The sequence below is a fragment of the Scyliorhinus canicula genome, chromosome 10 (genome assembly GCF_902713615.1).
Source record: "Scyliorhinus canicula chromosome 10, sScyCan1.1, whole genome shotgun sequence".
NCBI classification, from domain to species: Eukaryota; Metazoa; Chordata; class Chondrichthyes; order Carcharhiniformes; family Scyliorhinidae; genus Scyliorhinus; species Scyliorhinus canicula.
The window spans coordinates 159,325,146-159,347,869 of record NC_052155.1 but is presented as its reverse complement, the minus strand read 5'-3'; the positions used below and the strand labels follow the sequence as shown (position 1 = coordinate 159,347,869).

Below are 22,724 nucleotides of genomic sequence, written 5' to 3'. Positions count from 1 at the left end.
CTCCTATCTTATGGTTTTTCTACTGCTTCCTTTGAGCTAGACAGTGTATAGCTTGTACTTCCCTGACATGGGAATGTTATCCTATTGATTTACAAAGTCAAAATGAGGCACTTGAACTTTGCCTGTAGACAGTGGCTGGAATTCTCCGACAGTTGCGATTCACTTTTCCCACTGGCAGCGCGCACACGGCCGCAGGTTTCCTGGCGCCGTGGGATGGTTACAATGGGAAATCCCATTGACAAGCAGTGAGGATATAGAGTCCCATTAGGGAACAGAAGAATTCAGCCCAGTGTTTCACCACACCTGAATTTATTATGCCAATTCTGAATCTCATGAGTTGCACTTAGGAAACTGCCGTAATTTTACAACTTCATTCAAGATTTCCTGAGAATTTGAGGAAGATTTTTCATCAAGAAAATTGGATATGCAATTCTGTTAAAGACGTATTTCCTCACGTAATAGTTTTTAACCATGAGCATGTTTCTTTGTGTGGTGATGCATGAGGATTAAACTCCTCACTTTTATGTCTATTATTCCTGCCACCGCTTCTTTGTGACTGTTGTTGTTGAAGTTGAAAGAAGGCAAGTGAGGAATTTGTTGAACCTCAGGTTTCCCATCCATTTCGAATCACGAATCTACAGCACAGAGACTGGCCATTCGGCCCAAACTGGTCCATGCCAACCAAAAACCCAATCTAAGCTAACCCTATTTGGCCCATATCCCTCTAAACCTGTTGAAAATTTGTTACACCTCCACTGTGTCTTGCTTTTTGGGGTGCGTTAGTGTTTAGTTGGGAGTGGAGTTCTGCCATGGGTTGGCAGTGTTTAATTAGATATTGTAGCATTTAATTGTATCATTAAGGTTCTTAGTGTAAAGACGTTTACGAGCCACCCAGAAATCGGGAAAGTCCTTTGTCTCTTCAAATCTCTCCATACCTAAGTCACCAGATTCTATCTGTCCATTTAACTGTGCGTTTATTATGCTGCTACCCTGCACCTGAGCCTATTATTTGAATTGCCTTTTTGCACTGGGTTCGACAGTGCCCTTCTTTCCTGCCTCTTTCTCCTTCGGTTGCCCAGTTATATCACACTGCGTTTCTGTCCACTGGGAAATGTTGTCTCTCATTCATCACTGCTTTTCTTTTCTCTTGGTACCATCCAGACTTGAACTCCCCTTTAATAATCCAACCAACTGTTAAGGGGAATAGATTCATTCCACCAACAGATCACTTGGAAGAAAAACACTCAAATTGACAGAACGCTGATTCTAATGTGTGTGTTAAGCAACTGTTGAATAATAAAGCGGAATGCAGAAACAGTTAGCACACGTGTGCATCTTTATCTTCTTTCTATTCATAGCCTGAGAAGCACCAACAGTGGAATTTTCCATTTCTACGCTCCATTAGCAACGCATCTACATTTCACATGTATGCTGACAACACCCAAACTTCCACGACTTCCCTCAATCCCTCCCGATTTCAAAGTCGTATCCCAGTCTTTTTATCAAAACCCTTGTGCCAAATCATTTCCAATGGTTTGTGATCTGTTACTACAACAAATAGTTGACCAAATAGGTACGTGTAGAATCTGGTGATAACAAATACCAGAGCGAGTGTCTCACACTCTATGTTCCAATAATTGGATTGCACTTGCAATAGAGCTAAATGCAATTGATTTACTATCTTGCATGATGGACACACTTGATGCTTTTGAGAAGTATTGACCTCTTTAAGACCAGCTCCTTTCTTGGGTCATGGGATTGTAGAACACATGTTTCCTCTGACAATGCTTGTTTAAGTAACTGGAACACATGTTGATAGTCCTCCTGCCATCCATATGGAACATCCTTCCTGGCATTAAGAAGTTGAGGAATCCAAGGCACCTCTACCAGGTCCTTTCGCTCCTGGGGGGTAGTCATATGCTGTACATTTTCAAGTTGCTTGGGTCAGGACAGATCCTGGAACACAAATAAATAGAGCCGTTAAAGTTAATCTGACCCACATTCACCTGGCAGAGTTGCTTCACAGCTCCAGGGTCCGAGGTTGGATTCCCGGCCTGTGTCACCGTCTGTGCGGAGTCTGCATGTTCTCCCTGTGTCTGTGTGGGTTTCCTCCAGGTGCTCCGGTTTCCTCCCACAGTCCAAAGATGTGCATGTTAGGTGGATTGGCCACGCTAAATTGCCCTTAGTTGCCAAAATTGTTAGGTGGGGTTGCGGGGAATGGGTGGACGTGTGGGCTTAAGTAGGGTGTTCTTTCCAAGGGTCGGTGCAGACTTGATGGGCCGAATGGCCTCCTTCTGCACTGTAAATCTCTGTCTATGTTTAATCCTTGCTGTTGAAGATGAGTCACATCTTCAGGATGAGCTGCTGCTGTAAATGTAAATTTCAGTCATGCTTTTCTTTGGTTTTCCCATCATTGCAATATCGTTGGCGCTGCATACACATCCAGGGATATTTTCTGTAATTCTGTCCATGTGCTGCTGGGACATTCCTGACTGATGGATAAACCAAAGATAACCTTTGGAAGCAAATAGTGTCCTGAAAGTAGTGATTCCTTGAGACCTTGATAAAATGTTTCCTCCTGTGAATTTGGGATTCAATTTGTCTAATATTGGGATCTAGTATGGGCACCTCTTTTGAGTGCAACTGAGACGTCTTAGATCTAAGCATTTCCAAGTTGTGCCATCATGTTTCAGTGTGCACAGGATCGAACTTCATCACTTGGTGTGCACATGAAGGATAATGCAATTAGTCTCCATGTCATTCAACACACTCTTAAGCTTCTCCTGTATATGCATACTGCACTTTCCTGGAGAATTATACAGAATCTTTTAGAGGATTAGCACTCCAATAGCTCTGAAATTTTCTTTTTTTTTATAAATAATTTTTATTGAAATTTTTTACAGAAAATATTACAACAAACAATGAAAAGCAACAATAAAATACCATAGTAACTGTAACACCCCCAAGACCGTATCAACGCATGTATCTCACCCCTCCCCCCCCCCCCCCCCCCCCCCCCCCCCCACCCCCCCAAACCCAGTAAACAACAAGAGAACTTAAAAATAAATTAAAATTAACTAAACATAGCCCCCCCTTTCCCCCCCTCCCCCCCGGGTTGCTGCTGCTGCTGACCCAGTACCCTATCGCTGAGCCAGAAAGTCGAGGAAAGGTTGCCACCACCTAAAGAACCCTTGTACTGATCCTCTCAGGGCGAATTTGACCTTCTCCAGCTTAATAAAACCCGCCATGTCATTGATCCAGGTCTCCACACTGTAGCAAGATCTTCCGCCGGGCTACTAGGGAAGCTCTGAAATTTTCTACAGGACTGAATCTGTCTGACAGCATCTTTTGAATGGACTGACTCAATGTGACTACTTTTAGCCTCTTCTGCCATGATTGGTGCATTTGTGACTTTGTGTATGGTGGCAATGTTGAGTTCTGTACATGCTAATAACCCTGCTACTGTTAGTTTGCTCCTGCCCACCAGGTGGAATACTTATGGTTTCCATGCAGACTTGCCATAGCTGCATTTCAGTTTCAATGTAAATGTACCAGTGTAATGAATGGGTAACCAATTATACGCAGTTAGTTTGGCTGTCGTATGTGTATCATTGATTCCCAATGGTTTGGATACATATCCTCCAGGATTCTGATTGGTAAGATTTTCACGCCAGGTTGGCACTGCCAAGAGATCGGACCCAAAGGCGTGGGGCCTGAAGGGGGCAAGGGCAGGGCCTGTAGGGAGACCCATTGGGAGGGCCCCAAAGCTAGCAATCCTGTGGGTGGGGGGTTTAAAGGTTGATGTCAACGATTCTTGGTGGAGGGGGGGTTGATGCCAGCGATCATTGATAGGGGGAGGGAGGGATCCCAATGTCCATGAGCAGGGGACTGGGAGCCTTTAACTTATTTTTGAGCTCTGTGCACCTTTTAAAAAGGCCAGCCCATTCTGTTGAGCGGGGCCTGCTACTGTCTTTAGGCCCCACCCCTCACAATGACAGAACAAAGCACGCCCCCTGTATAAATGGCAAAGAACCTGACATTTTGGGGGAAGATTACACCCATCATGTCAGATTTATGATTTGGAAAGTCTCTTCATTTTCTGGTTGAAGATTTCTCCACTCTAAATCCAAGGGTGGAAGTGAGGGCTTCGGTGGGTCGGTGCAGACACGATGGGCTGAATGGCCTCCTTCTGCACTGTATGTTCTATAAATCTTTACCCTGGTCTATTTTTCTGCTAACCTCAAATACGTGTTTGCGTTTATGGAGGCCTCTGGCACATTCCCCGTTGTTGCTGCCAATGTGCTTCACATACTTTTTGTTTAGTTGCATTTTGTAACCTCTGGTTGCATCTTTCAAACCAATTCACTACATTGCTGAACCCAATGTCCCCTTATATTGCATGCCTTGTAAAGGCCTTAGAATGTCGGACACCTTTGCAGACGGTGTATTTCCTACATGGCTTGCTTGTGTTCTGCGTCCGACACCCTGCCAATACTGGTATCTGCGCCTAATGCTTGCAGGTGTTGTTGTCCAGCCATAGTAGCTTCATATTTTCTGCCTTTTAGCAATGTGTCAATACCTTTTGTTTTCTCTGAAAGGTCTTTTTGGAAGGTATGGAAGCTATGACTAACTCCATTATCCGATCAGAAAGCTCAGTTTCCAAAAGATCACAGTCCTTGCCCTTATTATGTCACCTCCAGACAAAACTGATCAATTGGTTACTGTAACTGCAAGCCATTAGTGTATTCTGAAGTTCACCTTGACAGGAAACTGATCCTCCAGCATATTCCACTGACCCTATTCAGCCAGGCCTGAGCTGTTGATTCTATGCAACCCCTCGTTTCCAATGGCTATGTTTATTTTGATTGATTGTTTATCCAGTCCAGCGACCGATGTATCTAAAAAGCATAACTTCAGCATTTGTTTAAAAGCACTAAATTTGGATAAGATCTGTGGCCTTGCAATTTGCGTTGCAGAATTTAGTGCTTATCTTTCTGATGTTCCCTATCTTTTATAGATGTTCCAGACTTTTAGAGGATTTGTAATCTCTCTACCCTCTGGAGAGAGACAGCAATGCAGCTGCTGATTTTTAAAAGTATTCCCTTCCCTTTTTTTGACTGCAGCTTAAGAAATTGCCACATTCATCCCAGTGGTGCTACTTTCCAATTTGCACGCATTTTCCTTCCTTTGTGCAGGGAAGGTTCCTGCGGATGACTGTGACCTTCCTTTCTACGGAGATTTCCTTGTCTTTAGTTGCTCCACGAGTTGACTGCTGCAGGCAGTATCTGTAGCTTTCGTTGGACTCTTAACTATATCCAACTGTGAGGTATCAACTCCTGCTGTGCACTTCTTCAGTTACTTCCATGGTTGTTTCAGCTGAAAAGCTGGCCTCTTGCCTGCAGGAACAGTACTTCTCATTGTGGACTCACCCCAAAATGGGATGTTAATACTGTGGCTGAATTCAAAAGCCGAAGGAAAGGGACACAAAATATCAGGTTTCCAGCCAGTTTCTGGCCCTCGGCTTCGAGTGGGTCAGAAATATAAAATTTCTGTCCTTAGTGTTTTCATTCATGCCAACTTTAAATTCATTGCATATTTGCAATGAATCCAAAGTTCTGTTTGTGTAATATATGGTTAAGCTCACATGGACCAACCCCAAGGTCACCCCATCATCAGCCCATCTACAGTTACAAATGCTGCCTGTGGCAGTGAACTCTTTGAAGCACCAAAGGATAAGGAAATCTCCATACAGAAGAGGGTTTTGGTGTGCTTACCATAATGCTGTTTATCGAATTGTCTCTGCCTTTGCTTTTAGAGGCAATGCGATATAATAAGTAAACCATGAGAAAACTATTATGAGTGCAGGCCGTTAATGAGGCAATGTTGCAAACAAGTGTGGAACCTCACTTATGTGAGCACATACCAGGACATTTTGACACATAGAGCATGATTTACCGGCCTCGTCGCGCTGAGGTGACGTGCTGAGGCCTTTGAATCTAGCGAAACATCACAATCTGGATCTCGTCTGGGAGACTTCGCGGGCGTGCCATTGTGCACTGGTTTCCACAAATGTGGACCAGGCATAATGTACCTGGGGGGTCCCTCAGGACATTGGAGACCTTGGGTGGTCATGCATTGGGCAGTGTAGCACCCTGGTACTTCCACTGGCACCTTGGCACTGGCAGCCTGGTGTCTTGGCACTGCCACATGGCACTGCCAAGGCACCAGGCTGCCAGTGCCAAGGTGCCAGATTGCCAATGCCTAGGTCATGCAAGGTGCCTATGCCTTGCCCAGAAGGACTCAAGGCCCCCTGAAGAGGTAGTTGGGTCCAGTGGAGGCTACGGTGGGGTCATCAATGCAGAAAATGATGTAAGTGCAGTCTCGGTGGGGATCCTTGCTGAGGTAAAAAAAAAAAGACAAAATGTCATTGAATAGTGGGATCTTTCTTGGCGCTGCAGGCACTGAGTTGTCCCATTCAACGCGCCCAACACAGGAGTCTGAGCTGGAGTTTGAGGCTGTGCCCACCGCAAGATGGCCACAGATAGGACAGGGGCCATGTCAAGGTCTGTTGACCTCAGGCGGGAATCTCCGGTCACCTGGCGGGCGGGTGTGGCCGAAAGACCCCACCCTCTGTTTTTGTCCCGTTGAATTGTGCCCATAATGTCACAATTTTCCCGACATTAATCTCGTTGGATGCCCAACAGAAAATTCCAGGGGATGAAACTCTACACCGGTAGGTCAGATTCATTAAATACATCATCATTTACTCATTACTAAAAGTTAGCCATGATTTAATGTTATTTCTTTCACCCTGATTTAAAATCAAGTGTGTTCGTTATATCTTTAAAAAAATTTAAAGAACTCATCCATAGGAGAGAATGAGATGTGCACCACTGAAGTGTAAACTGATCATCAGATTTTAGTGTATGACATGGTGTCTTTCTTGGAAATTATAGCAACACTCAGATTGTTCTGAAATTTTGCTTCATGTTTTTTTCTAATCTGAAGGGATATTCCCCGGATACCAGACAGCACACATGGACAGCTGGAATCAAGTAAGTGTGGTTTGTTTCTCTTCACTTCAGTAAAGTTGACTTATTTTAGCAAGCTAATAAAACCATCACGAAACGAAGAAAGTCAGAGTTCACAATTATTCATGAAGGCACAAGTCCCTAAAATTCTCTCCTTTTTTCAGTGCTAAAAGAGCGTACCCTGGTATTCTTAGTGCCTCAAAGGCAATAGCATTTCTCCTTTTTAATGAGACTGCCAGTTTCAAGATCTCTTCTGCAGCTATTTCAATCACATTACGAAATTTCTCTCAGACAAAGGGGTGATTGCCGGAAGCGGTTAAAAAACTTTTCACCATTGAGGTGGTTTCTTTAAGGCCAGTCAGCACACCAAATACTGAATAAAGAGCCAATTAGAAAATGGGTACTTTCTTGGCAAACTATAGCGGTTATATTATGCCAAGCAGGCACTGCAAGCCTCCGAGGGCACTAAATCTGTGATCAGGAAACACGCATGCAACTACAATTTTGGCACTGCCTGCCAACATGCAAGAAAAGACAAACATGAGGTATCCATTATCTACTCGGAAACTCTGCAATCAGGCCCTCTGCATGTGCAAATAAAAGGCCTAATGCATGCATCAATACTCTGCTACTTCTAGCATTCCTTGAGGTGCTCAGTACTTTCTGCTTCGAGGAAGAACGACGTCCAAACACCATGTAAAAGCAAAACAAAATTAATTATCATAATCACTGCTGCTTCTGGTCCTAAGAATCCTAACCTCTGAAACTAGGCTCAGGCCCCGACCTCTGATCTCTCTACTGACCTCCAGAACGCCCTCCTACTCCACAACAGTACTTCCGAGATTCCAACAGCACTCCAGTCTCCCAGCTTTCTTTCCCAAACCAAGGCAGCATCTCTGAGGCTTGTGATTATCCTTATGGGCCCATGATCATGATCTGCATGGTCCACTCGATCCCCCCAATCACAGATTTTTGAGACCCTCCTGATTCTCCCAACCCAATTTATCGGTGGGCTGATCTGATGGTATTGGCTCAAACTCTGAGCGCTTACTTGTATTGAGTCCCACCCCAGTTCTGTTCAACATTGTGATGAAGCCAAGGCCCAAAATCCAGAATACAGGGTAATTTGAACCCTCAAAGATCATACTTACTTAAAAACATATGCAGCCCTCTATGCTATTGCATGGTTAAAACAATGTGTGCTAACCAAAATACATGCAAGTTATAATGCCTTTCAAAGTTAACAGGGAGTGAGATTGAAAATTTGCCAACACCATACAGAAGAAGCAAATTAGTTTGCTTTTTATCGGGAGGACCAAAATCCCAAACCTTGGAAATAGTAAACTAAAATGCATCATTCCTTTTTCACCAAACATATCTCATTTAAGCCCCTGCTTATAGAATAGAATTCAGGATTTTTTTTGATTGATTAATTGATTGATTGATATTTATTGTCACATGTACCGAAGTATAGTGAAAAGTATTTTTCTGCGGCCAAGGGAACGTACACAGTAAGTACATAGTAGACAAAAGAATAATCAACAGAACAGGGGCAGCATGGTAGCACAGTGGTTAGCACAGGTAGCACAGTGGTTAGCACAGTTGTTTCACAGCTCCAGAGTCCATGGTACGATTCCCGGCTTGGATCACTGTCCATGCGGAGTCTGCACGTCCTCCCCGTGTCTGCGTGGGTTTCCTTCCGGGTGCTCCGGTTTCATCCCACAGTCCAAAGATGTGCAGGTTAGGTGGATTGGCCATGCTAAATTGCCCTTCGTGTCCAAAGAGGTTAGGTGGGGTTACGGGGATAGGGTGGAGGTGTGGGCTTGGGGAGGGTGCTGTTTCCAAGGGCCGGTGCAGACTCGATGGGCCGAATGGCCTCCTTCTGCACTGTAAATTCTATGATTACTGCATACTTTAAATTGTAAATCCCTCCTTAAGTTAACTCTCATCTGCTGTTCTTGTGATTTCACAGATCCTCATGACTGCACATAAATGAAAGCGATCAAACAGCCCCCTAGACACAGTTCAAAATCTTCTTGGCCGCACTAGCAGTGCAATTGATTTATATGATCATTGGAGCACGCTTATAGATGAATTGCATATTTGCAACCTTTCCTATATTATGTTATCTATCTTTTGTTTTAAAAAATTTTAATTAAATTTTTAAAAACATTTTTAAAATTTAGAATACCCAATTAATTTTTTCCAATTAAGGGCCAATTTAGAGTGTGGTCAATCCACCTAGCCTGCACATCTTTGGGTTGTGGGGGCGAAACCCACACAAACACGGGGAGAATGTGCAAACTCCACACAGACAGTGACCCAGAGCCGGGATCGAACCTGGGACCTCAGCGCCGTGAGGCTGCAGGGCTAACTCACTGCGCCACCGTGCTGACCTAATTTTTAAAAATAAGTTATTTCAAACCATTTATCGCACACTTGCAGAGACAGAATGCAGTGGAGTAAATCACATCCAAATTTATCAGCATCATTTACTCTCTGCCAGTAACCTCTCCCTGAAGGGCAGCACGGTAGCACAAGTGGCTAGCACTGTGGCTTCACAGCGCCAGGTTCGATTCCCTGCTGGGTCACTGTCTGAGCGGAGTCTGCACGTTCTACCCGTATCTGCATGGGTTTCCTCCGGGTGCTCCGGTTTCCTCCCACAGTCCAAAGCCGTGCAGGTTAGGTGGATTGTCCATGCTAAATTGCCCTTAGAGAGGTTATTGGGTTACGGGGCTGGGGTGGAAGTGAGGGCTTAAGTGGGTCGGTGCAGGCTCGATGGGCCGAATGGCCTCCTTCTGCACTGTATGTTCTATGATTTGGTATAGATTCAAGATTCATTGTCATTTTGGTACTATTAATTTCTTCTAGTTCTATGCTTTTGTTTAAGATTTTGTTCTAAATTAATTACTGCTGTTCAAGTGTACATTGATTCCATAAAAATAAACACGTGAGAAAAATACGTTTGTGCAATTAACAAAAACCACTTGTGTACACAGGTTCTAGCTCTTTTGAGTCTCAGAAGATGGAGCGCCCCTCAATTTCTGTCACTTCACCCATGAGTCCTGGAATGTTGCGAGATGCTCCACAATTCCTGCCTGGACAACTTTCAGTATGTTATGACCAATTATACATCATGTACTTATGTTTTCTTATATTTATGAGATTTGATTAATGACAAGCTTACTATAGCTATGCATGAAAAATTCTGTCTTTATGCTAAGAGGTAAATTTTCAAAACAAGGTAAAAATTTTGAGGTCAGAAACCGAGTATCATTTAGGTCACTGTGGATAGTTTCTCTTTACCAAAGTGTTTTTGATTTGAGTTTGGAAATGTACATGTATAAAATCCTTTTGAGTTGCTTTGACGTAATCGGTGACCAGATTATCCTGGTGCATGGTAACCAGCAAAAAATGACCAGGCTTTACAGGCAGTGGGAAGTTCCCTTTGAAAGTTGTCACTTACCAAAGTGACTTATTGTCTCCATCCATGGTCAATGATCCAGCAGATTTGCTCCTACCAGCATACTCCAGTGTGAACCATACTGGAGTCAATAGGAGGCACAGAGGTTGCATGGGACTATAGGGTGCAAACACCACTTGATGCCTTAGTGCTGACCTTATCTATACAATGGTAGGATCTGTTGGTTACTTGTCTTTGTGGGAGGTGCCTGAACACTTTCCAGATCACAGCTATGTCCCCAGTGCGCCAAGACATTAAAAGCAAAATCAACATTTGGCCTTAAAGAGAGTTAGATAGGTTCTTGTTTAATGAGGGGATCAGGGGTTATGGGGAGAAGGCAGGAGAATGGGGATGAGAAAATATCAGCCATGATTTAATGGCGGAGCAGACTCGACGGGCTGAGTGGCCTAATTCTGCTCCCATGTCTTTTGGTCTTAACTTAGTGCTCTATGTCTTAACATAGAGGGTCCCGCTTGCCTCATTAGCTTGGACCCACCCCCAATCAAACTAGTTGGGTCCACTTATGCACTTACAGCCAACAAATGGCTAGTATTCTGACCTCACTGGGTGTGCAAGTGCACTGAATTAAGGTATCCCTGCACTCACATCCACCACTAATGACATTAGCTTTGCCTGGCTTTGTGTAAAATCCACTCATTTGAAAAGCAAGCCAGAAAATCTTGGAAATTGCAGAGACTGTGTACCTGCAGCCCTGATGTTCTCGTTGGATTCTGTCCATTTACCAAAATGGTTGGGGGGGGGGGGGGGGGGGGGGGGGGGGATCAGGAGAAATCCTTCAGATTTGCTGGACTTATTAAGTAGGATACCCTTAATCTATATCGAAGTCCAGGAGGATTTCGATGATCACCAAACTTTTGGCAGTCCAGTCACCAAATTTTTGACCTGACATAAAACATATAAAAATATGTGCAATATTAATAAACCATAAGTATAATCTTTTAGAAAAATTTGAGGCTTTGAGCCAGGAGACTCAAAGGGGTTTTACAATGCAACTTCTGAAAAACAGCCCTGCTCTAAACAATCACATAGGGTGGTGACAATCTGTTAACTGAAGTGTTCTGTTTCTGACAGTGGGTCCAGTTTATTTGAAAAGTACAAATTTCTTCAAAAGTTAACTTCTCTAATTTTTCAGAATGGAGAAATTAGGAGAAGCTGGGAGGGAAAAGAACAAGTGGCCCTTCAGATCGATATGTGACCCTTATCTAACAGCGATGTGATTGATTATTCCATGCTCAATTAAGGACAGACGTCAAAGAGCAGTTTAGCGAGTGATAATCACACATCCCCACGACTGCAATTCTAATGCTACTCAGTATTGCGTAGCATTCAACATGAACCGCATCAATTTGCCTTATGTCAGTGACTGATTCACCACGTGTAGCGGGCAGCACTGGTCTGTACTAAGACACATGTTCATTGCTTAAAATTTTACTTCATTATTTTTTCAATCTGCTTTTTTAAAAATGCGCTTCTCTCCTTGAAGCATATCTGTTTCTGATGCAGGTAACTACTGGACTGTAACCTAAAGTGAGATTGATGAGAGTGACAGAGTGCGATTTGACTAGTTATCTTTAGTTTTGTGGAACCAACTGTCCTCACCTGAGGCAATACACACATCTGATGAGTTAGTGGGATCGGACATAGCTGTGACAGTGCACTATATCCCTCAGCCCCAGCGCTTAAGCTGCTTTTTTAAGTGAGTGGACCGTCTTTGCAAATGCAGGAGTCCATGGAGCTGAGTGATGGAGAGGGGAAAATTTACAAGGGAATGCAACCAGTGACCTGCTTTCGTAAAAATTTCAAATAGGGCACTTGAGGTTGTTCATACATACAGCTGAGTCAGGTATTTTCTGCCCAGTGCAGTAATTTATGGAGAAAATTGCTGAACATGTAGCAACTGATTAAGCTGGCACATGTTCCTAAACGTGCGCTTGGGGTTTCTGAATTCTCAGTTGTTTGTTGCTTTCCCTGCCTAGTTGATTTGCTAATATCCTGTGCTATAAAATCCAGAGTAGCATTCTGTCTCTTTGAATGCGCCTTCTTTCGCACAAATGTCATTGTCGTTGCTTGTTTCCTCTTTGTCTGTTTAATGTTCCAATCGCCCTCTGAATTGTTATTGTAACTTCTTTTGTATCTAATTTACAGGACTTTTGCTGCTGATTTACTGTGTGTCAGAGAGAAATAAAATCAATAGAAGGAAATAAAAATAGACACTTTCACGAGGCTGAAATTTAGATTGAAAATGTTGAACTGTACCCTGAAAGGTGCTAATGGTGGGGGAGGGGGAACCAACACTCAAATGGTGTGTTATACATTGTAACATCCAACAATTTGTGATTTGTTTTGAGATAACAATGTAATTTCAAAATCTAGGAATGTCACCGAAATCTAGGCCTTCAGAATTGAATAGGCAATTTAAAAAATCAAGATGGATTCCTTAAGGGAGATGGTTTGTTGACCCCCCCACCCCCCTCAATGAAACCTGATGCAAAAATGAGAGTTCAAAACAGTCTGCATTTTTATAACTACAATCTCACCTTTATGTTTAACAATGAGGGGCATCGAGGGAGATACGGTAAAACACTTGCTGCAGTACTTGTGTCCTGTTTTCATTTTAGAGCATTCGTTAAGTGTCTTGAGAGTGGATGTACCTTTTTTATTTTTTATTTTATTTATTTTCTTTGTTGTTTAATTTTGCTTACCAGAGCCAAAGCCTTAGTAGAAGAACAGCGCCTTTTGTTCCTAGGGTTCAGGTAAAGGCACTGTATATCTGAAAATATTATCATTTGGAAAATGCAGAGAAGTAATTGATGGCAACAATTTTATTTTCTGTCTGCTCCCCCTCTTCTGTTTGTTGTACTTTTATAGCATATATGTACAGTTTATACCTCAGAACATCTCACCAGTATTAGTAAAGCTCTGCATGTTTCCAGGAACAATAATCATTCACATTGCCATTGTCCTGTTTAAAAGAACAGTGATCTGCATTTTCCAATTTACATTAGATCCTTCAATTGATCATTGGCAAACAAATGATACCTATGCAAACAGATCTTATACATGGTTATGCTGAGGAATATTGTGGCTAGGTGTGTGGTGGTCTTCCTTCTTCTTTGAAATCTTGTAATTAACTATTAATTACAGATTAAGGATTAATTCTTTTTCTAAACCTACCTGTTTATAGACTGCTTATAGCCATACAGGTGGTAGGGTTGGAATAGTCTGAGTCACAGAACTCTACACAGCTCTCATCATTTGTGTATCATAATCAGTCAGTAAGATGTATGATTTGAAATGTATATGAAAAGACTTTTTCTTCTTCCATCTTCTGTGATGGAATTTCTTCCTTTTGTGCAGTGCTCCATTGAGCAAACTGACCACAGAATCCCCCCCCCCCCCCCCCCCCCCAACTCAGATCTACAAGCCCAAGAGGTGGACAATCCTGGGACTCAAACTAGTTGTTTGCTTGTTGGCTTCTGGACTACTTTCTGCCTTACATTAAATGTTCAGTTACAATTCTCCTATTTTATTTCAAAGTATCTGCATTTTAATTGCTCTTTGGCCGTCCCTTCGAAGAGGGCTATCAGGTGGTTTACATGTTTATTTTCAGTGATTTTCCAACGAACTCCAACGTGCTTTGCAGTACACCATTCTGTATGTCTTCATAGAATTATAGAAAGGCTACAGCATAGAAGAAGCCCATTTTCACTGTCAAGCATGTGCTAAATATTTGTGAAAACAGTTTAGCTAGTCTCACTCTCTCACCCTTTCCCCATTGTCCTACAATTTTTATTTGTCACGGGCGGCATAGTAGCAAGTGGTTAGCAGTGCTGCCTCACAGCGCCAGGGACCCGGGTTCACTTCCAGCCTCAGGTGACCGTCTGTGTGGAGTTTCCACTTTCTCCCCGTGTCTGTGTGGGTTTTCTCCGCTGCTCCTGTTTCCTCCCACAGTCCAAAGATGTGCAGGTTAGGTGGATTGACCGTGCTACATTGCCCCTTAGTATCCAAAGGTTTAGGTGGGGTTAAGCAGATAGGGTGGAGCATTAGTCTATATAGAGTGCCCTCTTTGGAGGGTCGGGGCAGACTAGATGGGCTGAATGGCTTCTTTCTGCACTGTAGGGATTTTATGATTCATTAGTTGTTTATCGAATTCCATTTTGAAAGCCATGATTGAATCTGCCTCGCACTCTCAGGCAGTACGTTCCAGATGCTAACCACTTGCTGCAAAAAAATGTTTTCTACATGTCACCTTTGATTCTTTTATCAATCACCTTAAATCTGTATTTGCTGTTTCTGAACCATTTTACTAATGGGAACAGTTTATCCCTATCTACTCTATCCATGTTCCTCATGAGTCTGAGCATCTCTACCAAATCTCCTGACAAACTTCACTTCTCAAAGGAGAACAATCCCAGCTTCTTCAATCGATCCATGTAGCTGAAGTCTCTCACCCCTGGCACTATTCCAGTAAATCTTTTCTGAAACTTCTCTGAAGCCTTCACTTAATTCCTGAAGTGTGCTGCCTAGAATTGGACACAATACTCCAGGCCATCTGAAATGTGCATTGTATTGAAAAATAATCAAAATGATGCTTGCTGTTCCGGTTGTCTTCTGAAGTGATTGAAGACATTTCTCCTTATAGCAATCCTGTTATAGTGCCGACAATCAAGCATTTGTCCAGATAGACAAATACATTAAGCAGTAAAACATCACCAATTAAACACGTATTTTGATAAAACCAGCCTGGATATTAATTTCTTACCTGTGTTATGGGCATGCCCTGATCTCTATCTTCCCTGGCTTATGGATGCCACCCACCATTATTTTGTGTCTTGTTCTTAGTTGTGCAGAGCACCAGCCATCCATAATGGCAAAATTTTTACTGCAAATATTTTCTTGACTTGAAATGTGTAAAAGGGCTTGCTTATGGCAAAGAATCTGCCAATTGAAAGGTGGAAAATATTTATTCAATGTTAACTGATCAGTGAGTTTATTTTCACCAGCAAAGGAAAAATAGCAGTTTGGGAAGAAGTGGGATTGATCACTGCAAAACCAGAGTAAATCTGCTTCCAACTGCACAGAGTGTGAAGTCTCACCAATAGATAATAAACATGTAAATGAATAAAGACCAAAATCATTGATTGTGAAATAGTTTCTGAATGAGGAGTAGCTGGGGTAAGGTTTGTAATTAGGTACAATTTGTTTGCTAGCGTATTAGAGCTTAAGTTTAGATACCATTTCTACCTCCCCATAGAACATTAGAGTGTAAATTCATTTTATTAAACCTTCATTTCCAAGTTAACAGAATGCTTCTTTGCTTTGCTGCATGTTTGAGGAATTCTGTGTTCATTCTATTATCAGCTATATCTGTAGCTTACATCATTGTTCAAACAAGTTTTCTTTGATGTTGAAACTCGAAATTCTCAAGAACGAATATATAGATCTTAAGGATGAATTAAAAGAAGGGAGACTTACTGAGATAGTAGGGCAGCATAGCGGCACAGTGGTTAGCACTGCTGCCTCACAGCTCCAGGGACCCGGGTTCAATTCCAGCCTTGGGTGACTGCCTGTGCGGAGTTTGCACTTTCTCCCAATGTCTGCGCAGGTTCCTCTGGGTGCTCCGGTTTCCTCCCACAATCCAAGGGTGTGCAGGTTAGGTGGGGTTAAGGAGATAGGGCAGGTGAGTGGACCTAGGTCGGATGACCTATCTGACGGTCAGGCGGACTCAATGGACCAAGTGGCGACCTCCTGGACTGTAGGAATTCTATGGTGCTACGGTTGAATATGAGAGACATCCCAGATGGAAGGAGTGAGTGGGTGAAACAGGCATAAATGGAAAGAGTTAATGAGTGAGACACTCGGAAATGGAAAGTGTGAGTGGCTGAAGCAGTCTGGAATGAAGAAAGGGATGAGTTGAGCTGCTTTTGGGTTCTGCCAGACTGATGGATAGATTTCACAATCTGATATGCAGAAACGGAAGGAATTTTATTGCCTCATTAGCATCGAGTCTTCATGTTCAGAGGCACCAACCAGGCCTCCAGCTGCAATTTACTGGATTGAAGCTACCAGTTTGAAGTCACTCGAGGCAGCAGGAGGACAGGTACAGTGGGAAGAGAGTTCTGATTGAGGGAGAAAGTCCTGATTTCAGAAGAAGGGGAGTGGCAGCTGCTCAGATTATTTCAGTAGTACTGGAAGAGCACTCCTGCTCCTTCTGGGCAGCATGGTAGCATAGTGGTTAGCACTGTGGCTTCACAGAGCCATGGTCCCAGGTTCGATTCCCCGCTGGGTCACTGTCTGTGCGGAGTCTGCACGTTCTCCCCGTGTTTGCGTGGGTTTCCTCCGGGTGCTCCGGTTTCCTCCCACAGTCCAAATATGTGCAGGTTACGTGGATTGACCATGCTAAATTGCCCTTTGTGTCTAAAAAGGTTAGGAGGGGTTATTGGGTTACAGGGTTAGGGTGGAATTGAGGGCTTAAGTGCAGACTCGATGGGCCAAATGGCCTCCGTCTGCATTGTATGTTCTATGTTCTGATGTCACAAAAATAATATCACATTTCTTTGGAATTAGCCTCTTTTCTTCTCAATGAACCAATAAAGATGGTTGAACATCTGTAACACACTTTAACCATTTCCAACATACGTTCTGAGCTAGATCAAGTGCAGAATATTACTGACAGATGGAGAGGAGGGTTTAAGATTGAGCATAATACCATAGACAATGTTCCCAGTGCCTACCCACCCATCCCATCACAATTTGATGCACAGCGAGGGAGACTTTAGGTGGTCCATGTGCCTTGGGCTATTGAAGCCCTTAAGTGGGCAATTAATCACCGCTTAAGGCTCCCACCCCCCTCCCCAAATCAACCACCACCACTACCAACCTGACACAATATTTGCTGCGGTGGGCAGAGGCCAGTGCAAAGTTTGAAGCCTAGCAGATTTCACTCCTTGGGCTATTGGCAGGAAATGAGGGTACGTGCTTTATGGTCCCCCTGGGGCCTTATCAGAGGCTCCCTCCCACATTTGCCCTCCTCCACCTCAGCCTGTGTACCCACATCTACCTCTCGCCCCTCTTCAGGACCCCCTGACTTGTCCCTGTTGAGCAGTGCCTCCCCCCCCCACCTCCCCCCAAACTCACCACATCCCCCAAATCAGGCTCCAGTGATGATTACTGTCAGTTCCCGGTGGCGCTGTGCAGATATACATTTGATGAGCCAGCAGCTTATCCAGGTGAGGGCGGTAGTCTCACCGTGAGCACCGTATGCCTCGCTGAGCATTAAACATCTGTGGGTTAACCTGCCAGGAAAGGGGGCAGGTTTTCAGTTGACTTCTTCACTCTGAATGGGTGGGTGGAAACCCAATAAAGTCCTGCCCAATTTTTACCTCTAAATCTGAGAATGATAGATTTTTTTTATAATTTAAGGGAAAGATGGTTAAGGGGTGTTTGGTTGCAGATGAACCGTGTCTTATTGAATATAGAACAGATTTGAAGGGCAAGATGGTGAACTCCTCTTCCGATGTTCCTAAAACAAATGGCAATTGGGGTGATTGGACCCTAATTTGGATGTTGAGTGAAAAGAGTGGGAGACACCTTTGAAAATGGGGATTAATAGGACAGTAAAGCCTTTTCGAGGCTCTTATCACCCCATTAATAGCACAATTAATGCCGTCAAGATGCAGTAAACTACGGATTGATCTTTGGCCTCCCGTTGTTTTTAGTTCTTGAAACAATGAAAAGATGTAAATGTCATTGCCTGATTTGCGTTTTTTTTAATGTCTGTTACTGTTGCTAATTAATGGAGCTGTGCTATAATAAGTGTGATATACTGACTATGTTTATTGTTACCTTTTAGACCTGGTCTCTTACCAAAGTCAGTGAAACTATCAATGGTCAGCCTGTTAACTACTGGAAAAAGAAATGCATTTTGCGCAATCAAAGGTTTCAGTGTAGTTTTCCAACATATTTTATTAATAGATTTTTGAATGATCACTTTATTAATAGATTTTTGAATGATCACCCAGAAGAATTATATCTTTCAAAGGATTTTACTTGAAGAACACTTAGATTAATTCAGCCCATTATTTACATGGCAAAATGTTTGCACTCTCATCGAGGTAATGTAACTCGTGCATTGGGGTACCCTATGCAATTCTTTCCGATGCGTATCAACAAGAGTGGTGATTATATAATGGTATGATCTCCCAACAGATAAAACTCTGGTACGACAAAGTTGGCCACCAGCTTATTGTTACAATACTTGGAGCGAAAGATCTTCCTCTCAGGGAAGAAGGAAGGCCAAGGAACCCCTATGTGAAAATTTACTTTCTTCCTGACCGAAGGTAGGGTTCTTTAACTGCATTTCCACTTGGAAATTTCTCACATAAAATACTTTTTTTTTTGCTTTTCGAGAATTTTACCTCCTCTGTCTGATTAATCTCTTGTTTTGTTCTTGCCTATCTGAAAGAGGCTATTCAAAGTTCCTTTTCCTATTGGGTAGGCAGCTGGCCTGCCACTTTCTTACTGAACTTGGTTATGGGAATGGTCTCAGGTGATTTACCCTCTTGCTTAATTATGGTTGCTGCTCTTTGCTAATTTATCTGAGATGAACAGGTGGGGAAATGCTGATATAAACCTGCTGCTGCAGAACATTTACATGACTACACTGCCTATGAGGTCAATGCTTTAACTTCTCTGAATTTTTCACTAATTGTTATTACAACCTGATAATTCGTACTGCATATACAGCGAGGCAAATTCTGCAGCAGCTTATAGAACCTAATTGGCAGAAAAGTCACCCAGTATTTTACAAATTTGAAGTGCCATCATGAAACTAATTTATATGCTAAATAAACAGAAATGCTAACTTTACATGATTGTAGTACAAGTTGCTGAAAGTACTTTCCAAAGGAAAAATCCAGACCCTGTGTCCTTTTTGATTACTAATTGCAAATGCCAAAGATAATTAAATTGTACTGTAAATGTGCAGCACGGTGGCGCAGTGGTCAGCACTGCTGCCTCAAGGTGCCGAGGACCCAGGTTCAATCCTGGCCCTGGGTCACTGACGGTGTGGAGTTTGCACATTTCCCCTAGGTTTACATGGGCTTCGCTCCCCGCAACCCAAAGATGTGCAAAGTAGACGGATTGACCATGCTAAATTGTCCCTTAATTAGAAAAAATTAATTGAGTATTTTAAATTTCTTGGGAAAAAATTGTACTGTAAATAAGTGAAAAGTAATTTCTTACAAATATGCTACAGTTTAATGTACAAAGCCATGAGGTGTAATTTTCTCTTATTGAATTGTGGATAATGAGGAGAAGGTTCCATCCAAACTATGGAAGTTGATCAATAACAGCGGCTGGGATTTTCGTCCTCATTCACCGCGGGTGCAAACGGTGACATGGGCGCAAAATCCCACCTAGAAAAGTCGGGAGCCTCATTTAAATAAGATTGAATTTTGTTAAAAGGACTTCCCCACCGGATGTTCCCGCCACATTTGGATCTCCCCTATCGCCGACGTAGTGTTCTGTCAGCAAGACTTACAGTAGGTTTATAAAAATAAGAACCGAAGGGAGCCCACCAGGGGGGTATGGGTAAATATAGCCGCAGTGGGTGAGAGACATGCCTGAGCAATACTCTGGCATTGATCCCGGCACTGCCCCTTGGAACCCTGACACTGCTCCTGGCACCCTGCCCAAAGGGAAAGAGCCTGGGGTTCTCTGATCCCCTGGGAGACCCCAACGAGTGCCATCCCGTCTGGTCCCTGTTTGTGGAGACCAGCACTGAGGTCTCCAAGGAGAGGGGGTTAGATCCCATCGCCTTGAGTAAATCGTGGGGATGCAAAAAAAAGTGAGACTAACTGTCTCACTAATATGAGCATTTGCCAAAAAAGTGACCCGCCCACAATGGTGCCATTTACACCGCCATGTCTTGCGAGAGACTGTGGTAGAACCTGGAAGAGGGATCTACCGGCCGCATTGCGCAGTGCCGCACTGTCTTTCGGGCGTAACACAGCCAGTAGCTCACACCCCTAGAGTACACCAATTGTAAGGGTAGATTTTGTGAATTCACGCGACCAATCCAGAGCCTAGTGTGCATACTGGGAATGAAGTGTACAGCTCGGTGAGCCTTGCAAGATTTACCTCGTGTTACATATATTTAGGTGAGACCGGAATCTTTGCCCTGAGAAAGGTACCTTCATAGTAGTTTTTTAATATTCAAGAAGTGATGTAATTAGATTTTCCATTTCCTTTTAATTGGCTAATATACCAGGCCAGCCTCAGCTGTACATCCCGCTTGAGGTGCAAGTCGTATCCCATTACCGGCATGTACAAATGCCCAACCAAGGTGGATAAATGGTACTTAATATTCAGAAGTACATTTAAAGGTTTCCTCAAGAATATTCACTTAATAATTTTCATGGTCATTTCTGCACCTTTTTCCTACTACGGAATTCTCATAACCTTATGTGGCAATTGATGTAATTTTTATCTGCTCAAACAACTTTAGTGGTATCAATTGAGCTACCATACATCATAGACATCATAGAATTTACAGTGCAGAAGGAGGCCATTCGGCCCATCGAATCTGCACCGGCTCTTGGAAAGAGCACCCTGCCCAAGGTCCACACCTCCACCCTATCTCCATAACCGAGTAACCCCACCTAACACCAAGGGCAATTTTGGACACTATGGGCAATTTAGCATGGCCAATCCACCTAACCTTACAGAAACTAGTAAGGTGTTATGCAGTACGCTATGCACATGGGGTGGTTAAAGTCAAATCCCTGTATACACAAATCCTCAGACAGAGGTGAGCAGACTAGACTTCAGTAGTGTAGGCAGAGGCTTTTTTTCTTAAAGGAATCTGGTACAGTCGGCCAATTTATGCCATTAGGTTCTCTGAAAACATGATGAAACATGGAGCTGGTTTATACACTGACTCCAGCATAAGATTTGAGGACCAGCTCGCATTTGAATGGCCATCTTGCCCCACTTTACATTTTTGTGGGTTAGTAAGAGGTGGCACTCCCGTCTGTCTCCCAGAGGAAGTCCCACCTCAAGGAGCAGCTGGCCAATTGGAGGCCAGCAGCTCTGCGCCACACCAGGATCACTAGCTACTGCCTATATTACAGGAGGCCCAGGAGGAAGAGGAACCTTGAATGTGACTCCAGTCACCCAAGGCCGGATTTGAATCCGTGTCCCTGTGTCGCAGATGTGGTGTATTTGGATTTTCAGAAAACGTTCGATAAACCTTTTGGGGCAGCACAGTGGCCCAGTGGTTATCACTGCTGCCTCACAGCAACAGGGACCTGGGTTCAATTCCGACCTCGGGTGACTATCTGTGTGGAATTTGCACGTTCTCCCATGTCTGCGTGGGTTTCCTCTGGTGCTCTGGTTTCCTCCCACAGTCTAAAAATGCGCAGATTAGGAGGATTGGCCCTGCTAAATTGCTCAACAGTTAGGTGGGGTTGCGGGGAGAGTGGACTAATGTAGGATGCTCTTTCAGAGGGTCGGTGCGGACGCAATGGACCAAATGGCATTTTAAGGATTATATGAAAGTCCCACGAAAGAGCTCAGTTAGCAAAACTGAAGCACATGGAATGGGGGTAATATGCTGGCATGGATTGAGAATTGGTTAGCAGACAGTAAATAGAGAGTAGGAATAAATGGGTCTTTTTTGAAGTGGCAGGCAGTGACTCGTGGGGTCCAGCACGGATCAGTGCTTGGGGCCCAGCTATTCACAATATATATCAATGATTTGGGTGAGGGAATCAAATGTAACATTTCAAAGTTGCTGAGATTTGGTGGGGATGTGAGTGGTGAGGAGGAAATTAAGAGGTTTCAAGGTGACTGACACAAATTGAGCAAGTGGGAAGGTAAATGGCAGATGCAGTAGAACGTGAATAAATGAGATGTTATCCACTTTGAATGGAGAAACAGGATGGCAGAGTATTGTTTAAATGGTGATCGATTGGGAAAAAAGTTGCCGTACAAAGAAACTTGGTTGTCCTAGTGCACCATTCACCGAAAGCAAGCATGCAGGTAAAGCAAGCATTTAGGAAGGCAAGTGGTATGTTGGCCTTCACTGCAAGAGGACAGAAGCAAGGATGCCTTACTGCAGGGCCTTGATGAGACCACACCTGGAGTGTTATGTGTGCAGTTATGGACAGAGCTGGACAGACTGGGTGTAGGAATGTTGTTTCTCCTGG

At 43.4% G+C, this 22,724-nt stretch overlaps 1 protein-coding gene across 41 annotated transcripts in view; it reads left to right on the top strand.

Moving 5' to 3' along the window:
- rims2a (regulating synaptic membrane exocytosis 2a) overlaps positions 1-22,724 on the top strand; it is a 1,202,647-nt gene that overhangs the window by 699,602 nt on the left and 480,321 nt on the right. For 27 of the 41 annotated variants that reach the window (XM_038810037.1, XM_038809989.1, XM_038810036.1 and 24 more), the window contains 4 exons: positions 7,009-7,055; positions 10,031-10,143; positions 13,221-13,268; positions 18,724-18,854. In XM_038810037.1, the coding sequence (XP_038665965.1) occupies positions 7,009-7,055; positions 10,031-10,143; positions 13,221-13,268; positions 18,724-18,854 (339 nt within the window). The remainder of the gene's footprint in view (positions 1-7,008; positions 7,056-10,030; positions 10,144-13,220; positions 13,269-18,723; positions 18,855-22,724) is intronic. The other 14 variants (XM_038810038.1, XM_038810032.1, XM_038810031.1 and 11 more) reach the window with 1 other exon arrangement.